At 42.7% G+C, this 27,533-nt stretch overlaps 2 protein-coding genes and 3 non-coding genes across 7 annotated transcripts; 1 reads left to right on the top strand and 4 right to left on the bottom strand.

The window, feature by feature from the left end:
• The first annotated feature begins 1,776 nt into the window (after positions 1-1,776).
• RFC4 (replication factor C subunit 4) lies at positions 1,777-17,312 on the top strand. Of its 2 annotated transcripts, XM_075157291.1 has the most exons (10): positions 1,777-2,017; positions 2,640-2,718; positions 7,414-7,493; positions 8,681-8,800; positions 9,681-9,824; positions 10,113-10,233; positions 11,237-11,362; positions 13,009-13,089; positions 14,848-14,964; positions 15,716-17,312. In XM_075157291.1, the coding sequence occupies exons 1-10, from the start codon at positions 1,884-1,886 to the stop codon at positions 15,809-15,811; spliced, it is 1,098 nt and encodes a 365-aa protein (XP_075013392.1). In that variant the 5' UTR covers positions 1,777-1,883; the 3' UTR covers positions 15,812-17,312. The 2 variants fall into 2 exon arrangements, with proteins under 2 accessions (XP_075013392.1, XP_075013394.1); XM_075157293.1 differs by lacking the exon at positions 13,009-13,089 and having other exon boundaries at positions 1,784-2,017; positions 15,716-15,953.
• Positions 16,892-24,609, bottom strand: EIF4A2 (eukaryotic translation initiation factor 4A2). 2 transcript variants are annotated; one of them, XR_012674666.1, is made up of 12 exons: positions 24,240-24,587; positions 23,066-23,111; positions 22,846-22,978; positions 22,456-22,595; positions 21,108-21,276; positions 20,798-20,907; positions 20,526-20,669; positions 19,981-20,118; positions 19,626-19,715; positions 19,307-19,386; positions 18,482-18,587; positions 16,892-17,704 (listed from the first exon to the last, which is right to left on the bottom strand). XR_012674666.1 is itself a non-coding variant. In XM_075157289.1 (11 exons), the coding sequence occupies exons 1-11, from the start codon at positions 24,266-24,268 to the stop codon at positions 17,560-17,562; spliced, it is 1,224 nt and encodes a 407-aa protein (XP_075013390.1). In that variant the 5' UTR covers positions 24,269-24,609; the 3' UTR covers positions 16,892-17,559. The 2 variants fall into 2 exon arrangements, 1 of the variants encoding a protein (XP_075013390.1); XM_075157289.1 differs by lacking the exon at positions 18,482-18,587 and having other exon boundaries at positions 24,240-24,609.
• Positions 19,789-19,915, bottom strand: LOC142085907 (small nucleolar RNA SNORA63). The gene has a single exon (XR_012674869.1). It is a non-coding gene; the product is annotated as a small nucleolar RNA SNORA63 (small nucleolar RNA).
• Positions 20,294-20,472, bottom strand: LOC142085914 (small nucleolar RNA SNORA81). Its single transcript, XR_012674876.1, has one exon. It is a non-coding gene; the product is annotated as a small nucleolar RNA SNORA81 (small nucleolar RNA).
• LOC142085917 (small nucleolar RNA SNORD2) lies at positions 22,673-22,742 on the bottom strand. The gene has a single exon (XR_012674879.1). It is a non-coding gene; the product is annotated as a small nucleolar RNA SNORD2 (small nucleolar RNA).
• Positions 24,610-27,533: the final 2,924 nt, after the last annotated feature.

Genomic DNA, 27,533 nt, shown 5'->3' with positions numbered 1-27,533 from the left:
TCTGAGTTTGATCTGTTGGACTTTAAGATGGTGAATGAATGCAATTCAATAGAATAGAGCAAGCATAATTTTCAGTCCTTATATATCTGAGAGGGAGGAAGAGAAAAACAGGGAGCAAGAGAGAGGAGCTTGGGTTTGATTATTCCTTTCTGGAATTTTTAACTCTTGTTAACATAATGAAAGACAAAGTTGTGTTATGAAGTTAAGTTAATGTAGCAGAGAGGAAGCTCCATTGCTGAACTGAACCTGAGGCTCACACATAGTTGATAAAATGCTCAAATGCCAGGTACATTTGAAGGGGCCCCATTAAGGAGAGTGCATTGAATAGACACCACCGAATAGAAGGAAGCTTCAAAAATACAACAAAGCTTTATACAGTTTCAGAAAGAAAACTGATCAGTTCTAGCTGCTTATACATCCCTATCATTTCCAAGTTACCATGACTTGGAAGTACCAAATATAATCACAGTGGGGAAAAAAAATAGCATTGCATTTTTTGTCTAGAGCAAGACAACTTCAGTAATTATATGTGTGGGCATTTCTTGCTGCTAAGGCTACGATCTGGATTTCATGCTTCAATAGCAGAATGCCAGATGAGAGGAAACAGCTTATTTAAAATTGCCCGGACAAGGATTACAGGCTTGTCTCATTGACAGAATGATGTATTTTCAGCCTAAATTCTTTCTCGCATCTCCTTTTCCAAAGATTGTTCATCTGTTGCCATAGAGACCATTTCCAATCCAGTCTTTTCCCTTGCACAGGTTCTATTCTGGGTGATGGCTACCTCGGCTGCCCAGGCCACTCCGGCTGTGCCTCGTGCCCAGGAGTAGCCAAGGGGGAATAGTAAAGCTAATAATCTGCAACCATACAATATACAACTGCTGGTAGCAGAATTCCTTTAATTTTTTGTCCACAAAACTGGTACATAATTGGGAGGATAAGCTGTAGCTACCCAGCAGCATGAAAACGTGGGCGTGCATCATGACTGCCAAATCTGGTAGGGTGCTTTTTTGTCCTTTAAAGGGAACTGTCACATCAATCACACCCCTCATTTTTTTTTCCTGGCTTCGCTGTAGTGGAGATTATTAGAAGCAATGGGAAAACAGAAAGGATTCACTTTCGTTTCACTGGTAGCTTTTGCATAGATAACCCCCGCCTCTGTACACCTGGGGGAGCTGCTCGCATGGCAACCGCAGGGGCCGGAGGTTTGAGCGACGACCGTACAATCGCAAATCGGCAGGGGCAGCTGGAGCAGGACAGGGCTGGGACAGACTCCGGCTGTCGTGGGTTTCACTTCCAGAGACCCCCAAGGCGCCCGTCAGCCGCCAGGCGGGGGGAGCGGCCCCCGCCCCAGGGCCGCAACGGCTCCCACCTCCTGACAGGAGAGGCCCCTCCTCCGCTTGCTTTCGGCGCTGCCTTTGTACAGCACTTTTTTTTTTTTTTTCCCCCACTGGTCGGGGAAGGGGCATGTGGGAGGGATGGCGAGGAACGGGCGCCAGCCGCCCGGCACCCTGCCGGAGCCGCCCTCAGTAGAAGCGCGGCCACGGCGCCCTGAGGGAACGCCACCGCCCGGCCGCAGGGGCCCGCCCGCTCCGCGCCCAGAGCGCGCGCACCCCCTCCACTCCCCCCTCCCGCTTCAGAAACCGGAGCATGCGCAGCGCTGCCGGCGGGCGCCGCGCGGCCCTTGGCTCCGAGGCGGCACGTCAGCGCCCGCCTCCGCAGCGGCGCCGAGCTCTGTGGTTGGCCCTCGGCAGGCGGAAGCGGCCCCGCTCCCGGCCGGGCGCGGATTGGCGGGAAGGGGCGGTGGGGCCCGCGGTGCCGTGCTCGGCCTAACGGCTGGGCTGGGGCGGGGGGGCTGTGCGGTGGAGGTGGCGGCCGGAGCCATGCAGGCCTTCCTCAAAGGCCCGTCATCCATCAGCACCAAGCCCCCCGCTGCCAAGGAGAGGGGCGCGGCCGGCGCAGCGGGGAGCAGCGGGGAGGGCAAGAGGCTCAAACCCATCCCCTGGGTGGAGAAATAGTAAGGGCTCCTCTGGGGCAGCGGGGTCGCTGGCCGGGGTGGCCGTGGCTGGTCGTGGTGGGGTTTCGGCTCTGGAGGGGGGTTGTGGAAGAGGGAGTGGGTGCGTGGCAAAGGGGCTTACAGCTGTCGGTGCCTCCACCTGGGCGAACAGCTTTAACTTTATCAGTTATAGGGGAAAACCAGCGCTGTGAACTACTGTAAGAGCCCGTTGTTGGTGTCACTGGGCAGAAAACGCCTCCATCGCTGATGTCAAGCGGTGCGGTTTCATCGCTGTGGCTTGGTGCAGAAGTGCATTAAATGCTTCGTTTTTGAGAAGCCTTTATCAGCTCACGAAGTGGTGAAATATTGCAGTCTGCAATACAGTTCTGCTTCTAAAAATGGCTCAGGCTGCTGTTTACAATAGAAATAGACAAACAGCTTCCTGAGAAATTAGATCACTTCGGTAATACAGACCAGAGGCATTAGACAGATTTCGTGTTATGATTTTGACCTGAACCACTAAATTCACTGTAATTCTTCAGTACCTGATGTAATCAGAAAGGGAAATGTTGTTTTTCTCAATTTCAGTTTTCTTCTGAAACTTTGTTAGCTAATAAATTGCATTTAATGTCTCTTTATTTAGTCGCCCCAAAAATGTGGATGAGGTCGCCTTCCAGGATGAAGTTGTTGCTGTGCTGAAAAAGTCCTTGGAGGGTGCTGATGTGAGTGTAATGATAACATCTACCCAATCAGTATGTTTAGGCAGAAACTTTAGCCAGTGATAACGAAAGCTTCTCTTTCCTAACTCGGCAGTGATCATTTTACAGTGGTGCTTTACAAACAAGCTGAGTGTAGTGTGTTGTGATATATGTGTAAAGTCTGTGATGTTTCCAGCCCTCTAAACATTGTAAAATTGTCAGCTGTGTGATGCAGTTCGGAATTTTTCTGGAAAAGCTTAATGGGTAAACTTCTTGTTAATGGTTTCAAATCTGGAAAAGTTTTTGTTGTGTCTACACAACTGTTCAGCTAGTACTTTTGACAATTGTGTTTAAGAGGGGAGGGGAAATTTTTCTTTCATGGAAAAGTCTGGATTGCCAATTGTTCCTAAACAGTTCTATGGAACTGATAGATCAGTGCTTCTATGAAACTGTCAAACATTAAAACAAATGTACTGTTTGCTAACGAGGGAAGTTTGAGTTATAAGTGCCAGGTCTACTACTAAGATAGTGATCCCCAAACTTTTTGGGTTAGAGTTTCCAAGTAAGTCTCTTTGGCTTTAAAAAGCTAAGTATGACAGTTTCACTAGCTTCACTGCAGTGTTGGCACCTGTGACCTAAGAATATAAAGATGAGCAGAGCGTTTTCAGTTGCTTTTGCTTTACACTTGCATTTGCTTTTGGATAAAAATTTAGTAAATATTCAGTATGAATTGTGGTTATTTCCTCCAAACCAGGGGATGCGGAAGTGGAGGGACTGAAGGGAGAAATAAAGTAGGTAGCCAAGAAATGGCTGTGCTTTCTTGCAAATCTGGACAATTCCTTCCTTCGTACATGCTGAGACTTGTTTTTGCTCCACGTTTCACCTAGAAAGGTCATTCTTGTGCTCCAAAAGCTGTTTCTGTTTTCGTGGACTGCTAATGCCAGCTGAAGTGGTTGGTGGATGTTCTGAAAATGACATTTGTGATATGGCTGTCTGCTCACCAAGAGCTGAAAGGAACAATTTGGACTTTTCAGTTTTATGCAAGAAGCCTTTCACTTGTAGTGTGCTCTGATGCACAGTATGCACAGGTATTCTTTGGTATTTGAAAATTTTATCTTATGACAATTTACTTCGCAGTTCTGGTTTTGACTAATGTGAGTCTATTTCTACCTGAAAATATTCATTTCATCAGAACTAGCAAAAGCAGAAGTACTTTCTTTGTTTGAGCGTAGGGAGCCAAAATGAAACTGGTATGGTAGAAGTGGGAAAGACTTGTATAATTCCTTTCTTTAGTTCATGTCTCCAGATTTAGTTTACTTTGAGAATGCTGTCATAACGTGACCTTGTCATGTAATGTTGTACCCATAGAAATCTGGGTTTCAACAGCAATGCTGCTATGTTATAATATTTGTGCAGTTGAGGTAATTAGTGAGGAACTATTAACAGCTAAGGAGAAATGAGGTGCTGCCACCTATTCTGTCTGGACATATCAGTCATGTAACATCGCTTAGGTGATGGGTTGTGAAATTCTATTTTGAGCAACAGCTATTTAAAACCTTAGAGCTTCTAGATCAGCAATGTTTCTCGGATTATGAGCCTAGTACACTTGTCTTAACTTTTTGCCTCCTGAGTTGAAAAGACAAATTATAACTTCTGCTTACTGTTACAGGCTTTGTATTTTGCCATAGCTACCCAAACTCAGCAAGGCATTTGAGAACAAAATCATGCAAGTACTTTAAAATATTTGATGCTTTTAAAATTTGGGCATTTTTGTTAGTTCTTGAAAGGACTCATTCCGTCAAAAAGGCAAAAGTGTAATTTAAACTCTGAGGTGGCTGGTACTTATTTCAGAAGTTCTTATTGAATTTGGAGATCTGGGAAGATCAAAGAAACAGCTGTGACAACAGTGTAGGTTTATGTAATGTGCTTTATTTAAACCTTAGAGTTGAAAATGGAGAGCCAGTCCTTTGTTGATTGGCTTATAAATATTTGTGGACCTTGGTTTGGGAGCTGCTAAATGGAGCAGGACTTTTAAGTCCCTGATACATCTCCATCTGTAATAGCAAGCATCTGTCTTGTTATAAACTGGGGAGACCAGAGTCCAAGTGGTTTTGAATTGGAGAAATTGATTTATGTCTGCCAGGACTGTTGATTTGTTACTGCTTTTTGCAAAGAAACTGACAAGTGTCATAGTATTCTTTAATTTTCATTTCCCTGATGATATCTTAATGACTGAAAAGAGAGTTAGTTGTAGGATTATCATTGCAATTTACATCTTCACTTGTACTGAAACTTCTAGAAAAGGACTTGGGGTTTGCACTGTATGTGGTAACTTTCCCATAAGCAGGATGATGCCAGCAGGTATCCTGCTTACCCCTGGCAAGCACGGAAAAATGGATAACCGGATCAGGTTGCAGTCTGTTTAAAAATACTGCCACAGTTACGTAAAGGATTAGGCAGTACTTGGTGAAAAAGTAGTGTAAATACTGGTGATAACTTCAGGGAGAAGCAAGCATAAATGAGGTTGAAACAGAAACAGTAGTAAAGTATGGGTTTAATGGAATTAGGAAACAGATTCTTATTAAAACTTTATACCTGCTAATGCTTGTTTTGAGAACTAGTAGGGAGTGAATTAGCACAGAGACATGAAATTACGAATCTCCACGAAAATGTCTACCCTTGCAGTGTGCTAACCTTAAACATGGTTGTTTGTGAATTTTCAGCTGACATTCATAAACATTTCCTCTCCCTGGAGCTTTCCTAAGAGATATAGGGAGATAATAATGTTGTGGTATCTAATGAAACTTGAAAAAACATTTGTTAGTACTGAATGCTGTTTACTTTTTAGTAACTAGGGGAACAAGCAACGAATGATTGGCAGAAAGAGCAGGCAAAACTTGAAATGGATTTATTTACTATAAATTGATTGAAGATTGAAACTCTTCTATCTGTACTTTTACAGTACATACACAGTTGAATCTGTTCTCTGTGTCTTATCTTAGTTGTTAAATTGGGATGCTTGTTACCAAACTGGTCTGTCTCTATTTCATTTTCCAGTCATGGATTGTGTACTTCTGCATTTTTCTCTGCTCTTTGGATGTCTTTGGTTTTGCTGTTCCCATTCTGTCTGCATTGCTTGCTATATTCAGCATAAAATTCTCTAATCTAATTTTAGTTGACTCTTTAAAAATAGAACATTTATTAAGGGCTTGAAATCAAGTCAGTCTGAGAGGTTTGTCTTTTTGCTATTGATCGGAGGGGACTCTTGGATTCTTGTTCTAAGAATGTAGAACTGGAACATCCCCTACTGTCAAAGGCAGCAGTTTTAAAGTGCAGCCTGATAATTTGTAAGAGGGATCACTTGAAATAGTAATATAGAAAGCTATCACTCCTATGCTAATTAGAAAGTTTCTTGATGTCAGCCAAAATTTAGTCATGGCTAACTTATACAAATTTGGTTTATGCCAACTTTGTTCTTCGTTCCTGTGTTGCTCTGAGATTTTTATGGAGATCAGTCATATTCCCTCTCAGCTTTTGTTTTGCTGAGCTAACTAAACCAAACTCTTTAAAAAAGAGTCACTTCTCATGAGATAGGCTCTTCACTCCTTTAATCGCCTTTCCCAGTTTGGATTCATCATCCTTGACTAAAGGTGACCTGAACTGTGTGTAGCTTTCCAGATGAAGTATTGTTAGCCCCATGTTAGTATTTAGTAATTTTCCTTCTGTATTGAAAGTGCACATCCTAGGACCACGTGTTACACAGGCTTATGCTGTTCCTCTGACTGACAGACAAAACAAAGTCAGCTTGTATTTTATTCCAGCTGATGAATTCCAGACATCTATCAGATACTTAGTTATATTCTCAAATTGTGAGATTTTATGCTTTGTGCTGCTAAGTGTCATCCTATATTATTACTGCGGTCTTTGCTGTGCTGCTTTGGTCTTCCTGTGTCAGCATATTTCTTTAATGCATTCCTATTTTTCATGCTGAGGTTATTAATTAAATTATTTGAAAGATCAGTTAACCTAATCTCTTTAAGAAATGCCACTGGTCTCGTCGTTTGAAAAATCCTTGGATGGATGTAGAAATTTGCCAGTGCTATGCATTCCAGTCAGTCGTTGCAAGCGTCTCTGTGATTAGTGTTAGGGTATGTCTGCATTGTACTCACTGCAGTATAGGGCAGGCATTCACAAGCTACCTTGTACTTATTGCAGTGGAGTTAACGGCAGCACAGAATTCTCAGCATGGCTTGAAAAGGCAGTCTGAGGAACTGAAAAAGTACAGGATAGTTAACCTGTGCCAAATTTTGTCACAGCTGCGCTGCTAGTAGTATCCAGACTGTTTGAAGGGCATCCTTGGATAAATTTGCACGTCACTGCAGCCATAACAGTAAGTTCTGTAGGCTTTAGTGATCTCAGACATGACCTGGAGGGAATGTATCAAAATAAAATATAAATTGAAGTATCAATTTTGATAGAACATGTGATGGTGCCACCAAATAACGGCTTGTTTGTGCTTGTTCGTGTTATAAACAGCAACTGTTTGTCCTCCTTTAGAGCACTACGGGCAATGAGCTAGAAGTGAAAGACCTGATATTATTTACCAGGAGGAGTAGATAGTTTCTGTTCCATTAGGTGCTCAGGTTTTCAGTAGGTTTTCCTGTTTGTGGTTTTTTTTGTTCATTTGCTTTTTTTAAAAATGGTGCCTTGCTGTTTCAGCTTCCCAATCTGTTGTTCTATGGCCCACCTGGAACTGGAAAGACTTCCACTATTTTAGCAGCTGCAAGAGAACTCTATGGGTAAGCTGGAATAAAGTTGCTTTGGTGTAATCGACTATCACGTCTTCTAATTGTGTGACAGAGTGCCTCTGGTCATTGCCTGTTCTTGGGTAGCTTCTAGGTCTTTTTCAGGAATATCATCACATTCTAGTTCAGCTCTTAACGTGAGATTTCTTTCTCATTTGTCCTGTCACAAGTCATTGATTTCTGTTACCAATATAGACTGAGAACACTTGAGACTAGCAGCCATGTAAGCCTGTAGCGAAGAGTATGAAAAGAAATGGCTTGCATATGCCTTTCTGAACTTTGTAAAGGAATTCCTATTTTAATGCTGTATTCAGTAAGTTGTTAGCTACACATAGATCTCAAAGCACTTCATAAAATGTCTGGATTGTAATCTTTCCATTATGCACCATTGAATTGTGTCTGGAAGTAATATTGGGAGTCAGACTAAAATTCAGCGTGTGTACATTCATAAACTCACTTGTAACACTTGGGAGTTTTTGAGCAGTGAAGTCAGTGACCCATAAGCAAAAAATGGATGAGAAGGTGGCTTGATGTTATGAGCAAATCTAATGTTGACTTTAGTCCTTCCCCCCGCCCCTCATCGTCGTCTTTAATTTTTGGCTCATGTTGTTTTTTGGAAAGACCCTTCTAGTTTAATAGTGGGAAGACAACTCCACATTGTGTGTGTCCATTTCAATTCCCAGAACTTAAAATCCACTGTATTCTTTTTTTTTTTTTATCAGAGGTGCTGCTGTATAGTACTGCTGCTAAATATTGCCTCTATTATATTTTCTAGATATTTCTTTCTGGTAGTATTGCAATGGCAGAGCACTGCCAGTCACTGTATCTGGGAGTTTTACTTGTTCTTCCACATTGCTCACAGCATATAAGTAGAAAGGCATATAATATAGTGCTCTGAACTTGTGAAGCTAACTTCCTACTTTTTTTTCCCTGGTAACTGATGTAATTTTACACTTCATTGTTTTTTGCAGTCTGGGAGGCAATTGTAAAAATAGCTAATGGAAATTCATACCTAACATTTAATGATCTCAATTTAACTGTCTTTTAACAAAATATGTTATTTAGTAATGCTGGCAAAAATAATACCTGCCATTCAAAAAGGCCAGAAGGGTTGTTGATATACTTTATAATGTATCATTACAGAAGTTAGCAGCTAACATGTTGTCATAAAAATTTTGCAGGCCTGAATTATTCCGGCAAAGAGTCCTTGAGTTAAATGCTTCTGATGAGCGTGGAATACAAGTGATTCGGGAAAAAGTGAAGGCTTTTGCTCAGCTAACTGCATCTGGAAGCCGTTCAGAGTAAGTGCTGGATCAAAGCTGGCTCTGTTTAGTGGGCTTTCTTGCTTAGGACAAAGCATGTGGTTGTTTTTGTTCAAGTTAACTTTATAATTCTAATATGAATGATGGGTCAGCACTACCCAGAAGTTTGCAACACACGCAGTGCTTTGGCTAAGCTTTGACTTCATGCAATTTCACGTTGAGAGTTTGAATACCTGGGAGGAACTTTTACTAGTGCTGTTAGAATGAGAGAGAGGCAGACAAGGAAAACCCCAAAAGATCAAGCCTTCTGGATTTGTTGATACGTTGTTGCCTTTGCAAATGTTGTCTGACTACCATATAAAAGCTTCTTTGGGAAAATGGTGGTGGAATTTACTTCTCTAGTACCTCTAATCTGCAGCATTTTGTACAAGATGGGTGTTAGTTTATGAGATACTAACCAGATTCAGGTGTTAGGTGGTGAGAAGAAGCCCTGTACAGGTGAAGCCGTATGTGTGGAAAAAACAGGTTGTGGAAAGTAGCAGGAAGAAGGTGCATGCCAGGACTATCTGGCAAGAAATGGTCTTGTGTACTGAAGTTAGTCTGTTCCAGTGTTCTCTGAAGTTCAGGGAGTCAGGAAGCCTATAAAAAGAAGTGCTGCATTAGTTATTAAAAGAAACTTAAAGTACGAGTACATATTTTAGAGGACTTTTGCAGTATTCAAGTGTTGGTCTTTCTATGGGAACTCAGTCCCCCCCTTATTACAAGTATTAGTCTTTTATCTAAAAATAATGGAAAAAGATTGAACCTCTAAATATGTTCTATTTATCCTGTATAAATACTTAAATAAAATATGACTTGCAGTGATTTTTTTTTTCTATACATTGCATGTCTCCTGGATAACAGATTTCTTATTTTTCAGTGGTAAAGTTTGTCCTCCTTTTAAAATTGTAATCCTGGATGAAGCAGACTCAATGACTTCAGCTGCCCAGGCAGCTTTAAGACGCACAATGGAAAAAGAATCTAAAACAACGCGTTTCTGCCTTATTTGTAACTACATCAGCAGGTATGTGTGGAATTTGTTGCTTCTTTGGACTTGTTGGTTTTCTTATTCTGTACTCTTTCTTTTTTTTTCCTTTTTTTTTCTTCTTCACTGAGAAGTTGATATATAGTTTTCATAGTTAAGAGATGTAACTATGTAAGTACAAAACTGAAGACAATGTTTAGGTATCAACTTTTATTTTTTACAATGTTGCAGTTTTGAGGCTGTTGCCCTTTTCTGCCTTGATAGCTTTGTCTGTATGAACGTGACCCATGCATTCATTTACCAAGTACTTGCCTTTCTTTCTTTCAGAATAATTGAACCCTTAACATCTCGATGCTCCAAATTCCGCTTCAAGCCTTTGTCAGACAAAATCCAACAGCAGAGGCTATTGGACGTTTCTGAGAAGGAACATGTGAAAATCAGTAGTGAGGTAACTTCATGGTTGCCATGTAATTTTGTTGCTTCATCCAGTGCATAATTGCTGTCCTGGTTTCAGCTGGGACAGAGTTAATTTTCTTCCTAGTAGCTGGTATAGTGCTGTGTTTTGGATTCGGTATGAGAATAATGTTGATAACAGTGATGTTTTAGTTGTTGCTAAGTAGTGCTTACATAGTCAAGGACTTTTCAGCTTCCCACGCTCTGCCAGGTGCACAAGAAGCTGGGAGGGAGCATAGCCAGGACAGCTGACCCAACTGACCAACGGGGTATTCCATACCATATGACGTCATGCTCAGTATATAAGCTGGGGGAGTTGGCCAGGGAGCAGTGACCGCTCCTTGGGAACTGGCTGGGCATCGGTCAGCGGGTGGTGAGCAATTGCATTGTGCATCACGTATTTCGTATATTCTTTTATTATTATTATTATTATTATTATCTCTTCCTTTTCTGTTCTATTAAACTGTCTTTATCTCAATCCACAAATTTTACTTTTTTTTTGTTCCCCCCATTCTCGTCCCCATCCCACTGTTGGGGGTGACTGAGCGAGCCGCTGTGTGGTGTTTGGCTGCCTGCCAGGTTAAACCACAACATTGCATTACTGTGAAAGGGGCTAAGCCAGCACACTTTTCCAGACTGCTCGATTGTATTAAATACAATACATAAGTTCATTTAGATATTATTCTCCTTCCATAGATGGGATGAATTTTAAGAGTCTTCCTAAAACCAGAGAAATGTCCACCAGAGAAAATTGAAGCAAAACTGTAGGGCTTTTTGTTCTGTACGGAGTATACTTACGTTAAACCGTGCTTCATTCTGAAATTGCCAGCACACATTTATATTAGTAGAGGTTGCTTTGTAACTTGTGTATTGTGCCTGTCCGTGACAATCTGCTCTAGGCACTACTTGACGTTTTAAAATCAATGTGCTGAGAAACTGTACTGCGTTTTAATTAACAGTGAACAAATAACTTGGCATTTTCTGACATTATTTTTCAGGCAGTGTCTTACCTTGTTAAAGTGTCAGAAGGGGACTTAAGAAAAGCAATTACTTTTCTTCAAAGTGCCACTCGCCTAATGGGCGGGAAAGAGATCACAGAGAAGATAGTCACTGAAATTGCTGGGGTAAGCCTTGCTTTACAATTGCTCCTGTAATTAGTCTGAAAAGCATTTGTGTAGTAAGTGTACTTGCTACCTGTATCTACCTTTGCTAAAGTTTGATTAAAAAATTGTTTTATACCCATTAGTATTGCAGTATGGTACCGATACACTATCCACCAGAATTTTAAAGACTGCCTCATTCTGTACACTTATTACATAGCAAGTTTCTAGCAACTTATTCTGCAAGTCAAGGAAAACTGTAAAATAGTCTTATAATTCAAACTGAAGTTGAAATATTCTGCCCGTGAATGTAAAATGTATTGCCTTTTCTGGGACAGTAGACTAGAACGTCTTTTTGGTGCTTTTATATATGTGTGTGTGTGTTTATATGTATGTGTGCGTATATAAGTATAGAACATTGCAAAATACGGAAAAACCACAGGGGAATGACTTTAAGTAGCAGCCCATTTTCAACTTAACGTTCACAGTGACAGTGTCTCTTCAGGGATCTGTGTAGATTTTGCTTTTTAACAAAACAGCAGTGATTTCTTCTAGAATGGCATAGGTAATACTGACAGGGACAGGAGAAACCTGAGAGGAAATGCATTTAATAAAACTTGTGTGAAGGTGTTCCTATAGCAACAAAACACTTATCCCCTAAAGCAAGAAATGTGAGATAAGGAGTTGAGGAGCTGAAAAATAAATGGGCTTTAATGATGGACACGCTTCCCTTGAAGGTGCTACCATCATAGCTAATTATAAGGGTTATGAGGCTTTCACTATGATGGAACCAGAGGCAATTGCTACTGTGTGTGTTTTACACAACAGTTTTAAACAATTCTCTCAGTGAACTTGTTCAGTTTTGTGTATCTAGCTGTAGAAAAGAGCTGTATTTCACTTACAGATAGCTGTAAATCACAGTTTCTAAGACACCTGGCAGAAGTTGACTGTAATGATAGGAAAGAGAAGCATGAAATTCCATTATTGAATAATACTTGTTTAAACCAAAGGAACCCAACTTCATATCTTCATAAAGAGTTCCAAATTCTTGGTCGCGCATAACTTTTGTGACCCTGGAGTGACCTTAGTATGAAAGATTAATAAAGAAGCTTTGAAACCAAGCTGTCCAGACACTCAACTGACAGGAATGACAATGAGTAGAGGGGAGAATGTGGGCAGTGCTTCCCTGCTCAGAGCTAAATAACAGTATCTGACAACTTTTTATCTTCTGATTTATTATCTGATCTTGTTGTACTGGGCTTTTTTTGTATGTCCCTGGTGCGTCACTGAAAACTGATTTGCTGTTTTGCTTAGGTGTAGAATGGTACAGAAAGCATTGGGTGATCTAATTGTTGAATTAGATCCTCCACTTAGTCAGTGGCCTGAATAAGCGATTGCGTGTTGGATTTATGAAGGTGATGTTGACAATTCACTATCATTATATAGTTTTTATTTTATTATCACCAATATAGGACAAATACTACAGCCTAGCTTTCATTCTTAAAATTTAGCTAGTCTGTCTTACACACTTGCTTGAAAGTGGTTGGGTGTGTAGAGGAATGAAATGTTAATGGCCTCCTTCATAAACAGTTTGTCTCTGTTACTGTAAGCATCAACTTCAGTTTTAAGTTTACAAAGTTGGAATTAAGAAATGTAACTTCTTGTTACAGGTCATTCCTAAAGAAACAACTGATGAACTGCTATCTGTCTGCCAGAGCGGTTCATTTGAGAAACTGGAAACACTGGCAAAGGTAGAGTCCTCTTAGTGCTCTAGCCTGGATATTTTTCTAGGTCACTGCCCTGTGAATCCTTTGATGCTGGGCTGCAGCTGAAGAAAGTTGGGCTCAGGTCAGTTAGGATGCAGATTTCGGGGAGCGTGTCTTTTACCAGTTAGTACTCTGATCTTTCCCTTCTGAGGAAGAACTGCCAAAGCTGCAAATGAGATTCCCTACTGATGTGATTCTGGCTTTCTCCTGAATTAAACTGATGACATGTGGAGCTGCTAGGCTGAATTAGGCAGAGTAGGAATTCCTAGCAAGACACTTGGCTCAGGCCTTTAGAACTGAGTCTTCAGTGGACTGGACTAGTCTCTGGACTAGTCACCTTCTTCGTTACACGGAAGCTGTGTTAGATAAGTATCTGAATAAAGCTGTAATAAGTCTTCAGTTCTAAAATATTTCATATTGGTCTTACAGTACACTAGTGAGTAAGTTTGTCTTACAAACTGCAGTGACTTAAACTGGATCTTGCTGGAGAAGGCACAAGCTACTGGTTTATAGAGGTGGATTTATTTTCTTTAATGCAGAAAAGATTTTACTCTCTTTGAAGAATGGGAAATTCCTAATCTTGTGAGTTTAAAGGAGGCTCAGACAGTCTTGAACTGGATTTTAAATCAGGGAGTTGTCCCTGACAGAGGGGAGCATGCTATGGTATCATTCTCCCAGTGAAATGTTCCATGCCTGTATGAAAAAGGCCAGTATTGGTCAGCCTTCTGCTTTTTCCTCGGCTGAGCCTCATTGTATAGTTTTGGCAGGACCTCTGGTTTTGAGTCTGGATTTATTCTCCTGTAAACTTGCAGCAAATGTGAGAATTGTTGCGCCAGGACTTGTGCAGACGTCACTGCCTTACACTTTCACATTTACTTACCATGATGTCTCATATGTGTTGATCTTAAGAGGTGATGATACGGATTTTCTAAATCCTTAGAGCTGGTGTAGTCTTTCATCTAATGTAGTAGTTTGGAACTGTTCTCCAGTTTCTAGAGTAGATGGGGGTTTTGTTTCAGATATTAGTGCTCAATATGCAGTTGACACAACTTGAATGCATACTTCTGTAAAGCATGGGTGTATGTTTTGCTGTACAGAAAAATAAGGTGGCACCAACTCTTTTCCTGTTTTCATAAACTTCTTTCTGCCTAAATGGCTTCATGGACTATTGTTCTCAATATTTGCTGTTTTTGAAACTGGGCACTACTCATTTAAAAAAAAAAAAAGCAGCTATCTTTAGTTGGTTTTTAATTTATGAAAGAAGTTTTGCCCCTACAGATCTCAGTATGCTTGAGGCTGGCAACTACCAGATGAAGAAAATAAATCAAAGTAGGTGGCACTTTAAAATGTGAAAGCTGTGAAACTGCCACATGATGCTGTGGATGCTAAGCTTTCCTAATTTTAGAATAAGATTGGACAGGTTCAGTGGAGCTTGTTAAATGCTTAAACTGTCTCTAGCTCACAAAATCCCTGAGACGTAAATTGTCAGAAGCTGGAAGAATATTTGGGCAAAATTACTGCTGTATGCCTGCCGTGCTCTTGCAGTCTTTCCTAGGTGCTCACTTTGGGTCACTGTCAGGCAGGATGCTGGACTATGCTGAATTGTCCTCTAAAATGTGGAAGTTCCATAATAAATCTCAGTACGGTCTTTCAGTTCAGACAGAATTTTTCAGACTGGTTTTCCAGTTTGTGGTGTTTCTGCTGCTGAATTATTTCCATTTTCTTCTATCATCCCTGACACAGAATCTCATAAATGAAGGGTATGCTGTTGCTCAGCTTGTAAACCAGCTGCATGATACTGTTGTTGAGAGCGAAGATTACAGTGACAAGCAGAAATCTGTCATAGTGGAGAAACTTGCGGTAAGTCTGTAGCTTGAGTTAAAAGAAACCCACATTAATCTGCACTGATTAATTTTTGTTTACTCACTCTCTCTCCCAAGAAATATACATAACGATTCATTTTGATTTTTAGTTCTGAATGTTTTTTGGTAGAACCTAAATTTTTGTTCTGAGAAATTTCATGAGGAGGAATTGGAATCCAGTTAAGTGAATTATTAGCCATATTATATTGTTCTAATGGTGCTCAAGCAAGAGGTTTGTGGCTTGGTTGGTTTTTTAAATATAAATTGAGAGGGAAAATTAAGGCAAGATTTTAAGTCAGCACTTAAACGAATTGGGAACTGCAAAATGCAAGTTTTTGTTCTGGTGTGTAAAATATGCCTTTTCAAAAAGAGTTAATTAACTTGCTAAATTTTGACTGAGAAGAAAAGGCCAGCTGTGGTGGAGGTCTGCTAAATTCACTGAAGAAAGGCAGATAGTGTCGATGACCTGCAGAGTGATGCTCCCAGCAGTTAGTTGCAGCGCAAATGGTGCATCCCTTCCTGTATATAAACAGTGACGTCTTGGCCTCCTCAGGAAGATGGAGGCCGGAGAGGTCATTTTCCCCCGTTTGGTATGATGGGTGCATGACGTGTCACTGGTGGAGAGGTCGTTGCCCATTAAGTGAAGAGTTGGCAAACTGCATCTTGGTGTTCTCCATTGTAGCCTAAGAGACAGCTGTCTTGAGCACCACCGTTTTAAGAGGGTTTTACCTTCGCTTTTCTCTCTGCAGGAAGTAGACAAATGCCTGGCAGATGGTGCTGATGAGTACTTGCAGTTGATGAGTCTGTGTGCCCTTGTGATGCAGCAGCTGACGCAGAACACTTAACAGCTCCTCCAGCAGCGGCTGGCAGCTGCCTAGAGCAGCTTTTTGTTTCATGGGTGTCAAGGTTCTGAGGTGAGCAGGGACCTGTGTATTTTTGTACGGGTTTTTTGCAATAAAAGGACTGCTCAGCAGTTGGAAAAGCTCATGCTGGAATATTAGAATTTTTTTTTTAACACTAGGATAAAGAGATCTCTGGCTGCTGAGGGGCCAGTAATGCTCCTGACGTAGGTAAATGCATCAAAAATGAGTGTATACAGACTATGCTTAGTCACCATCAGCTGAAAGCAGAGAAAGGAAGGATGAGTTGTTCCTTCCGCCCCATGTTGCATTGGCAAAAAGATGACATCTTTACTGAACTCCAGGCTCCTGAGGGAACACGTCTCACACCACCTCCATCTTGTATTGGGCCCTTTAGCATTAAATGCTGTAAACATCACTTTCTAGTCAATGTATTGCAATGCTTTCATTTCACACAAGCTACTCAAGCGTGGGGTGAAGGGTAGGTCATGGGTCAGAACATGTTCTGAAGAAGTTGCTTAGGTTTTCCTGAGAGTCTCATTCCATTCTTGCTCACAAAACCAGTTCGTGAAGCTATTGCCTGTACAAACACCACAGCGCTCGGTGGTGGCTGAGCATCTCTGGGGTAGTCTCGGACCTGTTCCTTTCATCGATGCTACTTTGAACACCTGTTGGATTCAGTACTTGGAAGCTGAATGCTCTGTACTGCCCCATCTCCCTGAATGCAGTAAAGGCCCTGGGCTGGCAGCAAGCATAATTGATTTTTAATCAAGTCAGTATGGATTGTTAAGTGAGACATTTTTTACTCTGATGAGAGGGTGGACACACGTCCATCACCTGTGTCACATAAGGATAGTCTCCAGCACATCAAGCTCACCATTTACTACTCCAAAAGCAGCCCCTGCAATCACTGAACCCCCCCAACACCCAGTAACTGATACAGCACAGGTCTGAGCTCCTAGCTGACCCCTGCAGCAGCTGACACTTCCACCCACTGCTGAAGACAGGACAGGTCAGACACAGCTGCTACCAACCTCCCCTCAACCAAGAAGCAACTATTTACAATTTAAGTGAATATAGAAGTATTTTATTGAACATTCAAACTTCATTAAGACATGTGCAATATGGCAAATTTTACTGGGTTTAACCCTAACTAAGACAATAGTATGATTGCTTGCTTGCTGGGGCTTAGCAACAGGGTCCAGATCACACTTACCACTAATTAAATACTTTATTGAATAAATACATATGAAACAAAAATGCATTTTAATGCTCTTATAAAAGTTTAGAGATTTTGAAAGGCCTTTCCAATTCAATCTGAAGTGTAAGTACATACAATAAAGGAAGGTAGGCTAGTTTAACATAATTGGCTGACTTTATACAGCACTTATATCTTTTAGTCCATAAGTAAATTATTAAATGATAAAGAACATCTAATACAACCACTTCTATGGAACTAGGAAATAAATTTCTAATAAAGAAAAAATTTACAGACCCCATGACTTTCCACCCAACCCCAACAGTCTAACCCTAAGGTGGATAAAGCCAGTGGCTTTCCCCACAAGAGCTCACGACAAAAAGTCGCTTCGCTTATCAAAAATCTGTATTTCTGATCCGTTATGAGCATTGAGACAAGATTCAATGTATCCCCAAAGAAAGAAGCACAATGCACGTTGTGAATCGCCTATTCAGCAACAGCGAGCACTGCATTCACAACCACCTCATCCCAGGGATTAAATGAGATCAGCCACATTCATCGGCATCTCCTCCACGGTAGTATTGTAGAAAGTCTCAATGTCTCGCAGGATCCTCTTGTCCTCTTCAGTGACAAAATTTATAGCCACGCCTTTTCTGCCAAAGCGACCACCCCGGCCAATTCTGCACAAAAAGCAAGCACATTTACACACAAGTTAATGACTCTAATCCGCCTCAAACCTTTGCAAGATCCACTCATTATCTGCTGCTCTTTTATCTGCCACTGGCCAGTTTATGCTGTTATTTACAGGACTAGCTGCTACCAAAGTCATGTCTGGTCAGGAAAAACCAGCAGTTAGTGCCAGCAGTACAGAAGAAGTGTCCATCCTATGGAGAGTAGCAGAGCAGAAAGGGTTACTCTCTTGGCTGCAAAATAAGATCTTTATTTAATGGTTGGTACTGTGGTATGAAGTCCTAGCTCAGCCTCCCTCCCCTCTGTTAAACTAACACTCCCACACCACAGGCATCCGATCCCAGGCACATGGCATACAAAAGGTACGCTGTTGTTCAAAAATCAGACTGTTCCCAAGTTAATCCAAGTACAGCAAGTAACAGGGAACAGCACACTCGACTTGAGAATTTAATTCAATGTAACTGTTTCCAGTGGGAAAACTTAGGGTTTTTTTGGGGTTTGTTTTTTTTTTGTTTTTGTTTGTTTTTTTTTGTTTGTTTTTTTTGTGTTTTTTTTTTTTTTAAAAAAAACAGGAAAATCCAAGCTCAACATGTTTGTGTAAGCCCAGGTCAATCACTAACACATCACAGTACAGTTTAGTTACACCCACCATCAGTTCTACCTTCCTGCAGACTGCACAATAAAGCACCTAGTCAGTAAGAGCTAAATACACAAAAATGGCTCACAAAACTTAGTGAATAATCATGACAAAAGAAATATATAAATACCGACTCGCTCTTTATTCAAACTGTGCCGCTTACGAATCCACGTCCTAAATTACGTCAACGCCGTTTCTGAGCACCATCTTGTGTCATCAACTGCTGCTATCGACTCCTGTATTTTTTTACATCAAGTAACAAAGCACAGTTTACTTAATTTAGGGACAGTCACTAGAAGCAGTTAACTAAACCTAGGGAAACAAAACTCAAATTGCTACCAGAAGACACACACCACAGAGGAAAGAATCCCACTGTAAAAGGAGCTACCAAAAGCAAACAAGGCACACGAAACATGGACACAGTTGGACCTCCAGAAGTGAAGGCAGCCCTATGCAACTGGCTTGCCAAGAATATTAAGGTCTAGTCACTGAGCAGCAGCAGCAACTGAAGGTGAGCTAGGACCTACGGATGGAGTAACACTGCTGTCAAGATGCTACGCCAGTAATGGCTTCTGTAATCGTACTCCACAACCTACATGACAAAAAGGCAGTTCAGTAGCTGGCAATTCCCCCAGATCTCAGCAATGAATGATTGATTAGCCAGCACTGAACTCATCACACATCTAAGTTTTCCCACTGCTTTGTTTTATTGTCCAAAAGTTCTGCTCCTCCCTCATTTCAGGACCATAGCTGTGCAAGTCAGGGCTTTTTTAAAGCAAAGCCACAATCAGTTTATTTCCTGCTAGCTTTTTTAGCAGTTACTGTATGAATGGACGCGTAACAGCTCCTGTTATTGGCAAGGACTAAAGGGAAAGACAGGCGAGGTTCTGTGCCGATTTCTGCAGAGGTGTGACACTCGGTCTAGCACACCAGCTAGAGGACAGAGCCAACTGACCTGTGAATGTAGTTCTCACGATTGGTCGGCAGGTCGTAGTTTATAACCAATGAAACTTGCTGCACATCAATGCCACGGGCCTGAAAAGCAATAAAGAGTCTGTAATGCAAGTCACAGGCTTTAGATTAAATTATTTATCCCATGCTTTTGTCGACCACAAGGTTAGTGATGAACTACAACTGTGTAGTCCACAGTGGAGCGTAGTCTTTACTCTTCCAAGAAGCTCCAAACAGTTCAGGCTACAAGAACCTTCACTGAATTATGAAGCTTTTGGCACCAGATTTAAACAGAAATGTATTCAGTGTAAGAGAAGACTCACCAACAAGTCAGTGGTGATCAGGACACGGCTTGATCCTGACCTAAACTCCCTCATGATAACATCCCGTTCCTTCTGGTCCATGTCACCATGCTGTTGAGGTAAGAAGTTATAATTACTACAGTTCCAATACTCCAGACTGTAATATCCTTTAAAAAACAAAGTGATGTATGAAACCTAGCGTCCCCACCTGCCGTGGGAACAAAGCAGGTAGGGATAGAAGGAAGCATTTTTCTTTAAGCAGGGGGAACGATAATACAGCACTGCACAGCTATATTATAACTTTCCTGCTTTTCACCCACAGTACGAGTTGTTGTACATGGCATTTCAGAAGTTACATGGAAGTATCAATTCTTACCAGAGCTGAGACTGTGAAGTCCCTGGCATGCATTTTCTCTGTAAGCCAGTCTACTTTTCTCCTTGTATTCAGGAAGATAACAGCCTGTGTAATGGTCAGTGTCTCATACAAATCACAGAGAGTATCCAGCTTCCACTCCTGAACAGAACAAAGATCAGGAAATGCCTCGTGCCACTGACAGTTCAGTACATAACAAGAATCCCAAACAGAATAAAACTCTCAAGCAACAACCGATTAAGCATGCTCTAGTGTGCAATTATACTAAGTATGACCTGAGACGTTGGAAGAAGACATCAAGCAAAGTTTCTGCATCAACTGTTGCACCAAATCTTAAGACACAGGACACTGGACATTAAGAAAGAGGTCCACCCTAGTCATTTTTGATCCAGTGCAGTTTTTCTTCTTCCTGTGTGTACTCTACTAGCATTATTACAGAAACCAAAGCTCAGCATTGGTTTCTGTAATTTTAGCACAGTGCTTTAACAAGAAGGTAGGAGAACTTAAACGTAACTCTTCCAGACAGAGCAAGTGCAACTGATACCAACCTCTCTTTCAACATTAATGTAGAATTGCTTGATACCCTCCAGAGTCAGTTCTTCCTTCTTCACCAGAATACGTATGGGATCTCTCATGAACTTTTTGGTCACTTCCAACACATCCATTGGCATTGTAGCTGATAGCAACACAACCTAGAATGCATTACTCAGTGTTAACATGTGCCTAGGACACGAGTTTTGATTTAGACAATTCAGCAGTTCTCAGCCACACTGTAACCAAACCTGCATCCATCAATTTAACCATGTAAAAGATTTTTTACCTGGATGTTTGTGCTTAATTTTTGAAAGATCTCATAAATTTGATCCTTAAATCCACGGCTCAACATTTCATCAGCTTCATCCAGAACAAACATTTTGATCCATTTAGGTGCTATTAAAAAAAAAAAAAGGGGTATCTCATGAAGTTTCAGAAACACACCAAATACTTTTATTAATGTCACTCTCCTTTAGGACTAAGCTTTCCCGTACAACTCTCTACAATAACAGCAAATGCATTACTTGAGCTCTTAACTGGGTGTGAAATTTATATTGGAAATTTATTATCAAGAGCAAAATTAAATTAATACTTACAAAGGTAGCGTCTGTTTAACATATCAAACACACGCCCTGGAGTTCCAACCACAATGTGCGGAGCCTCAGCCTGAAGCTTTTGCATTTCATTGCGAACATTTGTACCACCAATACAAGCATGGCATGTTGCTCCCATGTAGTCTCCAAGGGCCAGAATTACCTTTTGAATCTAAAATAAAACCCTTTTATTAGTAGTAGTTCCTAGTACATTAAAGATTAAGCCCTGTTATCATTGGTGCTTATAGACCTTGGAAGCTAACAGAGCAAACATGGTTAGAAAAGACAGCTGCTAATGATTTTGCCCAACTGCTTGTTATTGAAGTTTTTCACTACAAAGCTTAAGTCAGAGAGGCACTCAAGTTAAATTTTTGTTCTTACTAGTTGAACTAGCTAAAGTGACTACCATGCATCCGCTATCAAGTTAAAAAGCAAGGCCTCCAAAAGTGAACTCAAATATTGAACTAAGGCCTGCACATTAAGCACTTGCAGAAAGTTCATAAAAGAGTGATCGAGCGCACCGGTATATGCCAGGCTTTGAAACCAGTCTCACCTCACCAATGTCTTCAGAGTAGAAGAAAGGCTAAACATTCTGATCAGAGATTCTTGTTCCACTGATCTGCCTTTTTTTTTAAATAGATTTCTTTCCTGTCTGATTTAGTATGTTTAGTTTTACCTTCAAGAAGAATCTTCACTATAGCACTGACATCTCAGTATATTCTAGTTGAAAAAGACACAAGTTGTATATAATCTATTTTCTACTCTGAGTTCTGTTCAACATTTCATCTTAAGACCCCGCATTACTGATACACATTAATCCTGAAAATTAAGCATCCTGTAAGTTTTATTAAACACTCTCACTTAGTAAAACAGAGTATCAAGTCTTGAAGGTGAAGTAGACATGCAGTAACATTCAGTCAGGAAAACATCACAAAAATACAGTAACAATGAAGTGACCACATGCGCAGTTTTCATGTTGCACAACTGCACGCAAGTTCAAATAGCTTCCAAAAGTTTTGTTTCCACTCAGAACACTGTGCTTTAATAACGTATCTTGTTTTTTGTTTTTCTGCTGAAGATGCTCCCTCAGAACTATACACAGCATAGCAGCTGGCTCCTGCAACCCTGCCGCAGCACACCCTCCACGTGCATCAACTCAGCTTTTCAAGCAGGCAGAGAACTTGTGGGACAGAAGCCAGTTTGCATCCCCCATTACTCAACACAAAAAGGGTTCTGAATGGATGTTAGTTACAGCCCCTTAAGAAGTCTGTTTATTGTCTCACAGTTGTGAAACCTGAAACCTATGCAACACACAAGCAGCTTTTTTTTTTTTTAACTACACTATCAATACCTGTTGAGCCAGTTCTCTGGTAGGGGCCAATACTAGTGCTTGGGTCTCCTTGAGATCAATCTCCAACTGCTGCAGGATGGAAATAGCAAATGTGGCTGTCTTGCCAGTACCTGACTGAGCTTGAGCAATCACATCATACCCTAAAAAAAGTAGGATACACATTTACTGCTCCCACACAGGTCATTCATATTTAGTTTTATTTTATTCCCTTTGAAATAAGTGATCAGTATTAAGAGTTCTCTCCATTTCAGGTCAGTCCCGAAAGATGGTGTACCATCACATCACTTGTAAGGATTAAAAATAGGTATCATCACATAAAACAGTGTATGCATTTTACAACGCTCTCCTAATTATCCGATGCTGGTATCAACAAATGAATCACCTGCATACCTTTGATGCATGGAATAATAGCTCGCTGCTGAATAGCCGAAGGCTTCTCAAAACCATAAGCATAAATGCCCCTTAGAAGGGATTCTTTTAAATTCATATCATCAAAATTGTCAACAATCTCATTCCAATTGCTCTGTAACAAAGAAAAAATAGGAAATATTAAATCCAACATCTATCTCCATCAGTGATTAAATTCTCAAGTCAGTTCACATGTGCTCACCTCAATGACACCATCGGGGTCCATTCCCTCTGGGCCGCCATGGTCTCTGTCACCAAACAGAACAAGCTGTTAGCACAGTAGCAAGCGACATGCAGAAGCAAGTTGACACCTTGGCTGCCAAAAGCCTTATCTGGAACCCGTGACAGATCATTCTAGCAGGTGCTTTGATATTTTGCCAATGGAGGAACTCCTACGCTCTCCCCACTGGCTTCAGTGCCACTAACCCAAGTCCTCAGCTCTCAGTGTGACACAAGATCATCCAAGCCTTCAAGCCACAGTGAGGCTCACGGTGAAAAGAAACCCACCAGAAAAATATGGCTCAATCCCGGGTAAACAGCCTTGCCTATTAAAAAACCCAGCCGGCAAGACAACGACTGCATGTCCCAGCGTACAGCGCCCCCCTCACGGAAGGCATCTGCTTAAGGCGGGGCTCTGCACGCTGGGCCCCGCAGTTGTGGGGCGGGAGCAGGGCAATGGCTGCCGCTGCGCACTCTAAGCTAGCTCAGCTGCAGCGCCTGGCGTGAAGCGGGGGGGGCGGCGGGGGAGGCGGACTCCCGGATCCGCTGCGGTTCCCCCCCACCCCGCCCCGCCTCAGCGCCGGGCAACTCTCGCGAGAGCTCCACCCCTGGGATTGCGCAAATCGGGCACTGCGCGCAGGCGGAGGAAGGCGCCGGGCGATCGCCCGGGGGGCCGCGCCCCTCCCTCCTCCCCGAAAAAATGGTCTCGCCCTCAGCCGGGCCCGCACACCCGGGGCGAACCAACGGCGGAGGGCGGGCGGGGGCGACAGAATTTAAAAAAAAAAAAACCCGAACAAGGCGCTCAAACACTTTAAGTACAACTCAGCTCAGTAGGTACGATGAAATTAAAAACAGCCCTTTTTCGGGGTGGGGGTTGCTAGGAAAATCAACAACGAAAAAGCGAACTCCGAGGAATGGAATTAAAGCCCTGCTGAATCGCGAGTAAGGGGAGAGACGGGACCGAAACATCTAGAACCGGGAGGGGCCGGGGCACCAGGCGCCGTCTAACCACAGCGCCGAGGCGCCCTCAGAGCGCTGTCTCAAGCGCGCAGGCACGCACACAACCCCGCTTCTTTCCCTCTCCCTGGCCGCCTCCGCCCAGCCCATCGAGCCCCCTTACGAAGAAAGGGCCCGGGCCTCCGCACGCCGCGCCATACCTGCTATAATCCGCGGAGCCGCCTGACATGTTCCGAACACCAGCTCTGTCCTCAACTGAAAAGGCAAGCCCTCCGCGGCGCCCGCTTTATATACCCGCCCCGCTGCCGGACTCGTTTCGCTCTGCTCTGCGTATGGATATACACCTCACGCCACAGGGAAAAAAGCACGAATCCCCCCGGATTGAGCCCCCTTCCCGAGAGATTCCCGTCACCTCACTGTCTGGGATATTCTGAAGGGGGTGCCTGAGCCACTCGGGACCACGAGGTCAGGGGAACATGGAACTACTTTTTTGCCTCAGAGCGCGGAAGGATATTGCACCATTGACTGCGTGACAGCGCCTCGCTCCTTCCTCCCGCTCTGTCCCCCGCCCCCGCGCTCGCTCCTGCGCACGGGGTTTCCCGCTCCGGCCCCTGCTGCAGCGCGGGGGAGGGGGAGCGTAGCAGGGGCGGGAAGGGGGGGGATCGGCGGGAAGGGGCGAGGGCGGCCCGGGCTCGGCGGGGCGGGGGGGACAGGCAGCCGGGCTGAGGGGGACACCGGGCAGGCCATGCGGCAGCAGCTGGGGCGGGCAGAGCGGCTCCCTGTCATGGCTGCGTTCCCCCCCGCCATGTCGGTTATTTTTAAAGCCCCGGTGTCTGGAGTCAGGGGATGACAGAAGAGAGCGGCTTCCTCGGGCGAGGGGAGGCGGCCAGGGCCGGGCTCCTGGGCCGCGGGGTTCGCACAGAAATGGCTCCCTCCTCCTCCCTGCTAGGCAAAACGCACCCTGAATTCTCCCTCCTCACCTGGTGAGGGGCAGGAGGGGGCTCAGTCCGGGTTGGTTAGCGAGGGGGACAGCGCGGGCTGACAGGGAGCGGCGGCCGCGGGGCCGTGAGGTGAAGGGGGAAGATGGTGGCGCCTGAGGGCTCCCTGCTCAGCCCCGGCCCGCACAGCACGGGGTGGGTTTGTGTGGAAAGCGGCATCGCGGTGAACAGGCCGGCCGGGCCCGGCGGTGGGCAGGGGCGGGCGCGGACGGCGGTGCTCCGTCCGCCCGGCTTTGAGGCAGCAGCTAGCTGAATCATGCAGATTTGTCACGGGGTGTTAAAGGTGGGCAATTTCTAAAGGGGATGAAGGCGTATTTGGAGAGTATTTGTAGGAGATGGGCAAGGTGATCCTCGGGGCGCTACTGAAAACGCGGTGCTGTCATCGGCTGCAGTACATAGTATAGCGGTGTCCGCGAAAAAAATCTGTCGAGACTGATTTAAAGGTTAGTGCGATCCAAAATAAAGCAGTAAGGAAAATGTTACTGCGCAAACCGATTCGATGAAATGGGCAGTGATCATGCCCATTGCTTTCATACTGTTGTAGAAAAAAATATCGATCATTTTAATGCTCTTCTCAGGTTTTACAATAATCTGTTCAGCAAATAATATAAATCGTAACCAGTAATTTGTGCCAACTTTAATGGGTTTATGTGTGTCACTTCTCAGACGTGTTTCCATAGTGATTATATATGAACAAATGGAAAAAAATGAAAAACTTGACCCTTTACTTGTCTAGAATATTGTAAATTGTCTAGAACCGTCTAGAATCTCTGAAAGACTAAATCTACATTAGCTCTTCCTATGCTAGCATCTGCTGGGGCAATATTACCTGTAGAAATAATGCAACACTTATTAATATCCCAGCTAAATTATATAAATGCAGCTCCTCTGTCGACCCACCCTAATGCTCTCAAGTTTTATCAACCCATGCTGGGTAGAAAATATTGAGGATGCTGCTTGTATTTGCAATTTAGACAGCCCCGCAACAATAACTGGAGGTCTTTTTAAATGAATGATAGTAGTTTGCATGGACCCATAAACCTCTGGGTGTAAAAGAAACAGGATGAACACAGGTTCGGGCTGGCACAGTTAGATTTCCCATTAAAAATTACTTTGGGTCTAAATGGAAGAAATAATACTACTGAATATTTGTTTTTATTAAGGATCTTTAACATTTATTAAGAAAGCTGTAAAATGTATATACTTTTTATTTAAGTATTGCAATTAGGTCTTACTATATTTGCACATCTGAGTGGAAAAGATTTCTTGACGTGGGAATTTCAGGAAGGTAAGCCATCATTTTCCAAGACTTTAAATGTCTTTTTAAAAAAAACATTTGTCACCTCAGAAATAAGTATCTAGTTTATTTTTTCCTGTAAAGAAATCACTGTCATTTCAGATTACCTGTGTATTCAAACCACTTTGAAAGCCCAGTTTTGACAAAAGTAGTTTTTAACTAACAAGGCTTTCCTAGCTTTCTTTAAGGATAGTTATAGGAGAAACTGTTCCCATTGCTCTAACTTGCTGCAAGTCTTGTTTTACTCCACTTGACCAAACTTCATCCCGTACAAAAAAAAAATAAACCCAAAACTCAGAAAATGTGTTTTGACGAAGCTGGTGAAGGGCCTGGAGCACAAGTCTGATGAGGAGCGGCTGAGGGAACTGGGACTGTTTAGTCTGGAGAAGAGGAGGCTGAAGGGAGACCTTGTCACGCTCTACAACTACCTGAAAGGAGGTTGTAGCGAGGTGGGTGCTGGTTTCTTCTCCCAAGTAACCAGCGATAGGATGAGAGGAAATGGCCTCAAGTTGTGCCAAGGGGGGTTTAGATTGGACATTAGGAAAAATTGCTTTACTGAAAGAGTGGTCAGGCCTTGGAACAGGCTGCCCAGGGAGATGGTTGAGTCACCATCCCTGGAAGTATTTAAAAGACGTCTAGATGTGGTGCTTGGGGACATGGTTTAGTGGGCATGGTGGTGTTGGGTTGATGGTTGGACTCGATGATCTTAGAGGTCTTTTCCAACCTTTATGATTCTATGACTATTAACTTCAATCAAGGGACAATTTTTAAAATTGATTTTGTTATTTACTGTCTACGTTAATGGCATCTGGGAGTTTCTCCATCAGATGCCAAGATTTCTTTATGCAGACATTAGGCAATGATGGAGCCAAGCAGTGCTACCTGCCCCTCAGAGCTTCTGATCACTGGCCTTTATAGAGGAGCTTGAAACTTCCATGTCTCTGAGGATTTTTTTAATCTGTGATTTACCTGATGCTTGAATAGAAAGAAAAGTCTGTGGGCATATCGGTATCTCCTGTCACGTGGTTGTGGCAGAGTTTGGCAGAGTTTGACAAATCTGATTAGTTGGCTGTGTTATTTGCTCTGGTTCATCGTTATTTTAATCTGCTGCTATAGAATCAGATAATCCCCAGGCAGGCGGCATCTCGTCAGATGCTCTCTATTTGCCTTAAGTGTTGTATGACTGGAAATATGAAATT

Source organism: Calonectris borealis, chromosome 9, assembly GCF_964195595.1.
Source record: "Calonectris borealis chromosome 9, bCalBor7.hap1.2, whole genome shotgun sequence".
Classification (NCBI taxonomy): domain Eukaryota; kingdom Metazoa; phylum Chordata; class Aves; order Procellariiformes; family Procellariidae; genus Calonectris; species Calonectris borealis.
The sequence above is the reverse complement of the archived record's forward strand: the minus strand, read 5'-3'. Positions and strand labels throughout refer to the sequence as shown.

What these genes read in the sequence shown, in the direction of transcription:
- RFC4 (XM_075157291.1), top strand. Translation starts at nt 1,884, where the DNA reads ATGCAGGCCTTCCTCAAAGGCCCGTCATCCATCAGCACCAAGCCCCCC. An exon ending in AGTCCTTGGAGGGTGCTGAT is followed by an intron (nt 2,719 to 7,413) that starts GTGAGTGTAATG and finishes TTGCTGTTTCAG; the next exon opens with CTTCCCAATCTGTTGTTCTA. An exon ending in GCTGCAAGAGAACTCTATGG is followed by an intron (nt 7,494 to 8,680) that starts GTAAGCTGGAAT and finishes AAAATTTTGCAG; the next exon opens with GCCTGAATTATTCCGGCAAA.
- EIF4A2 (XM_075157289.1), bottom strand. Translation starts at nt 24,268, where the DNA reads ATGTCAGGCGGCTCCGCGGATTATAGCAG. An exon ending in CCAGAGAACTGGCTCAACAG is followed by an intron (nt 21,277 to 22,455) that starts GTATTGATAGTG and finishes GTTTTATTTTAG; the next exon opens with ATTCAAAAGGTAATTCTGGC. An exon ending in ACTTCACAGTCTCAGCTCTG is followed by an intron (nt 19,716 to 19,980) that starts GTAAGAATTGAT and finishes TTACCTCAACAG; the next exon opens with CATGGTGACATGGACCAGAA.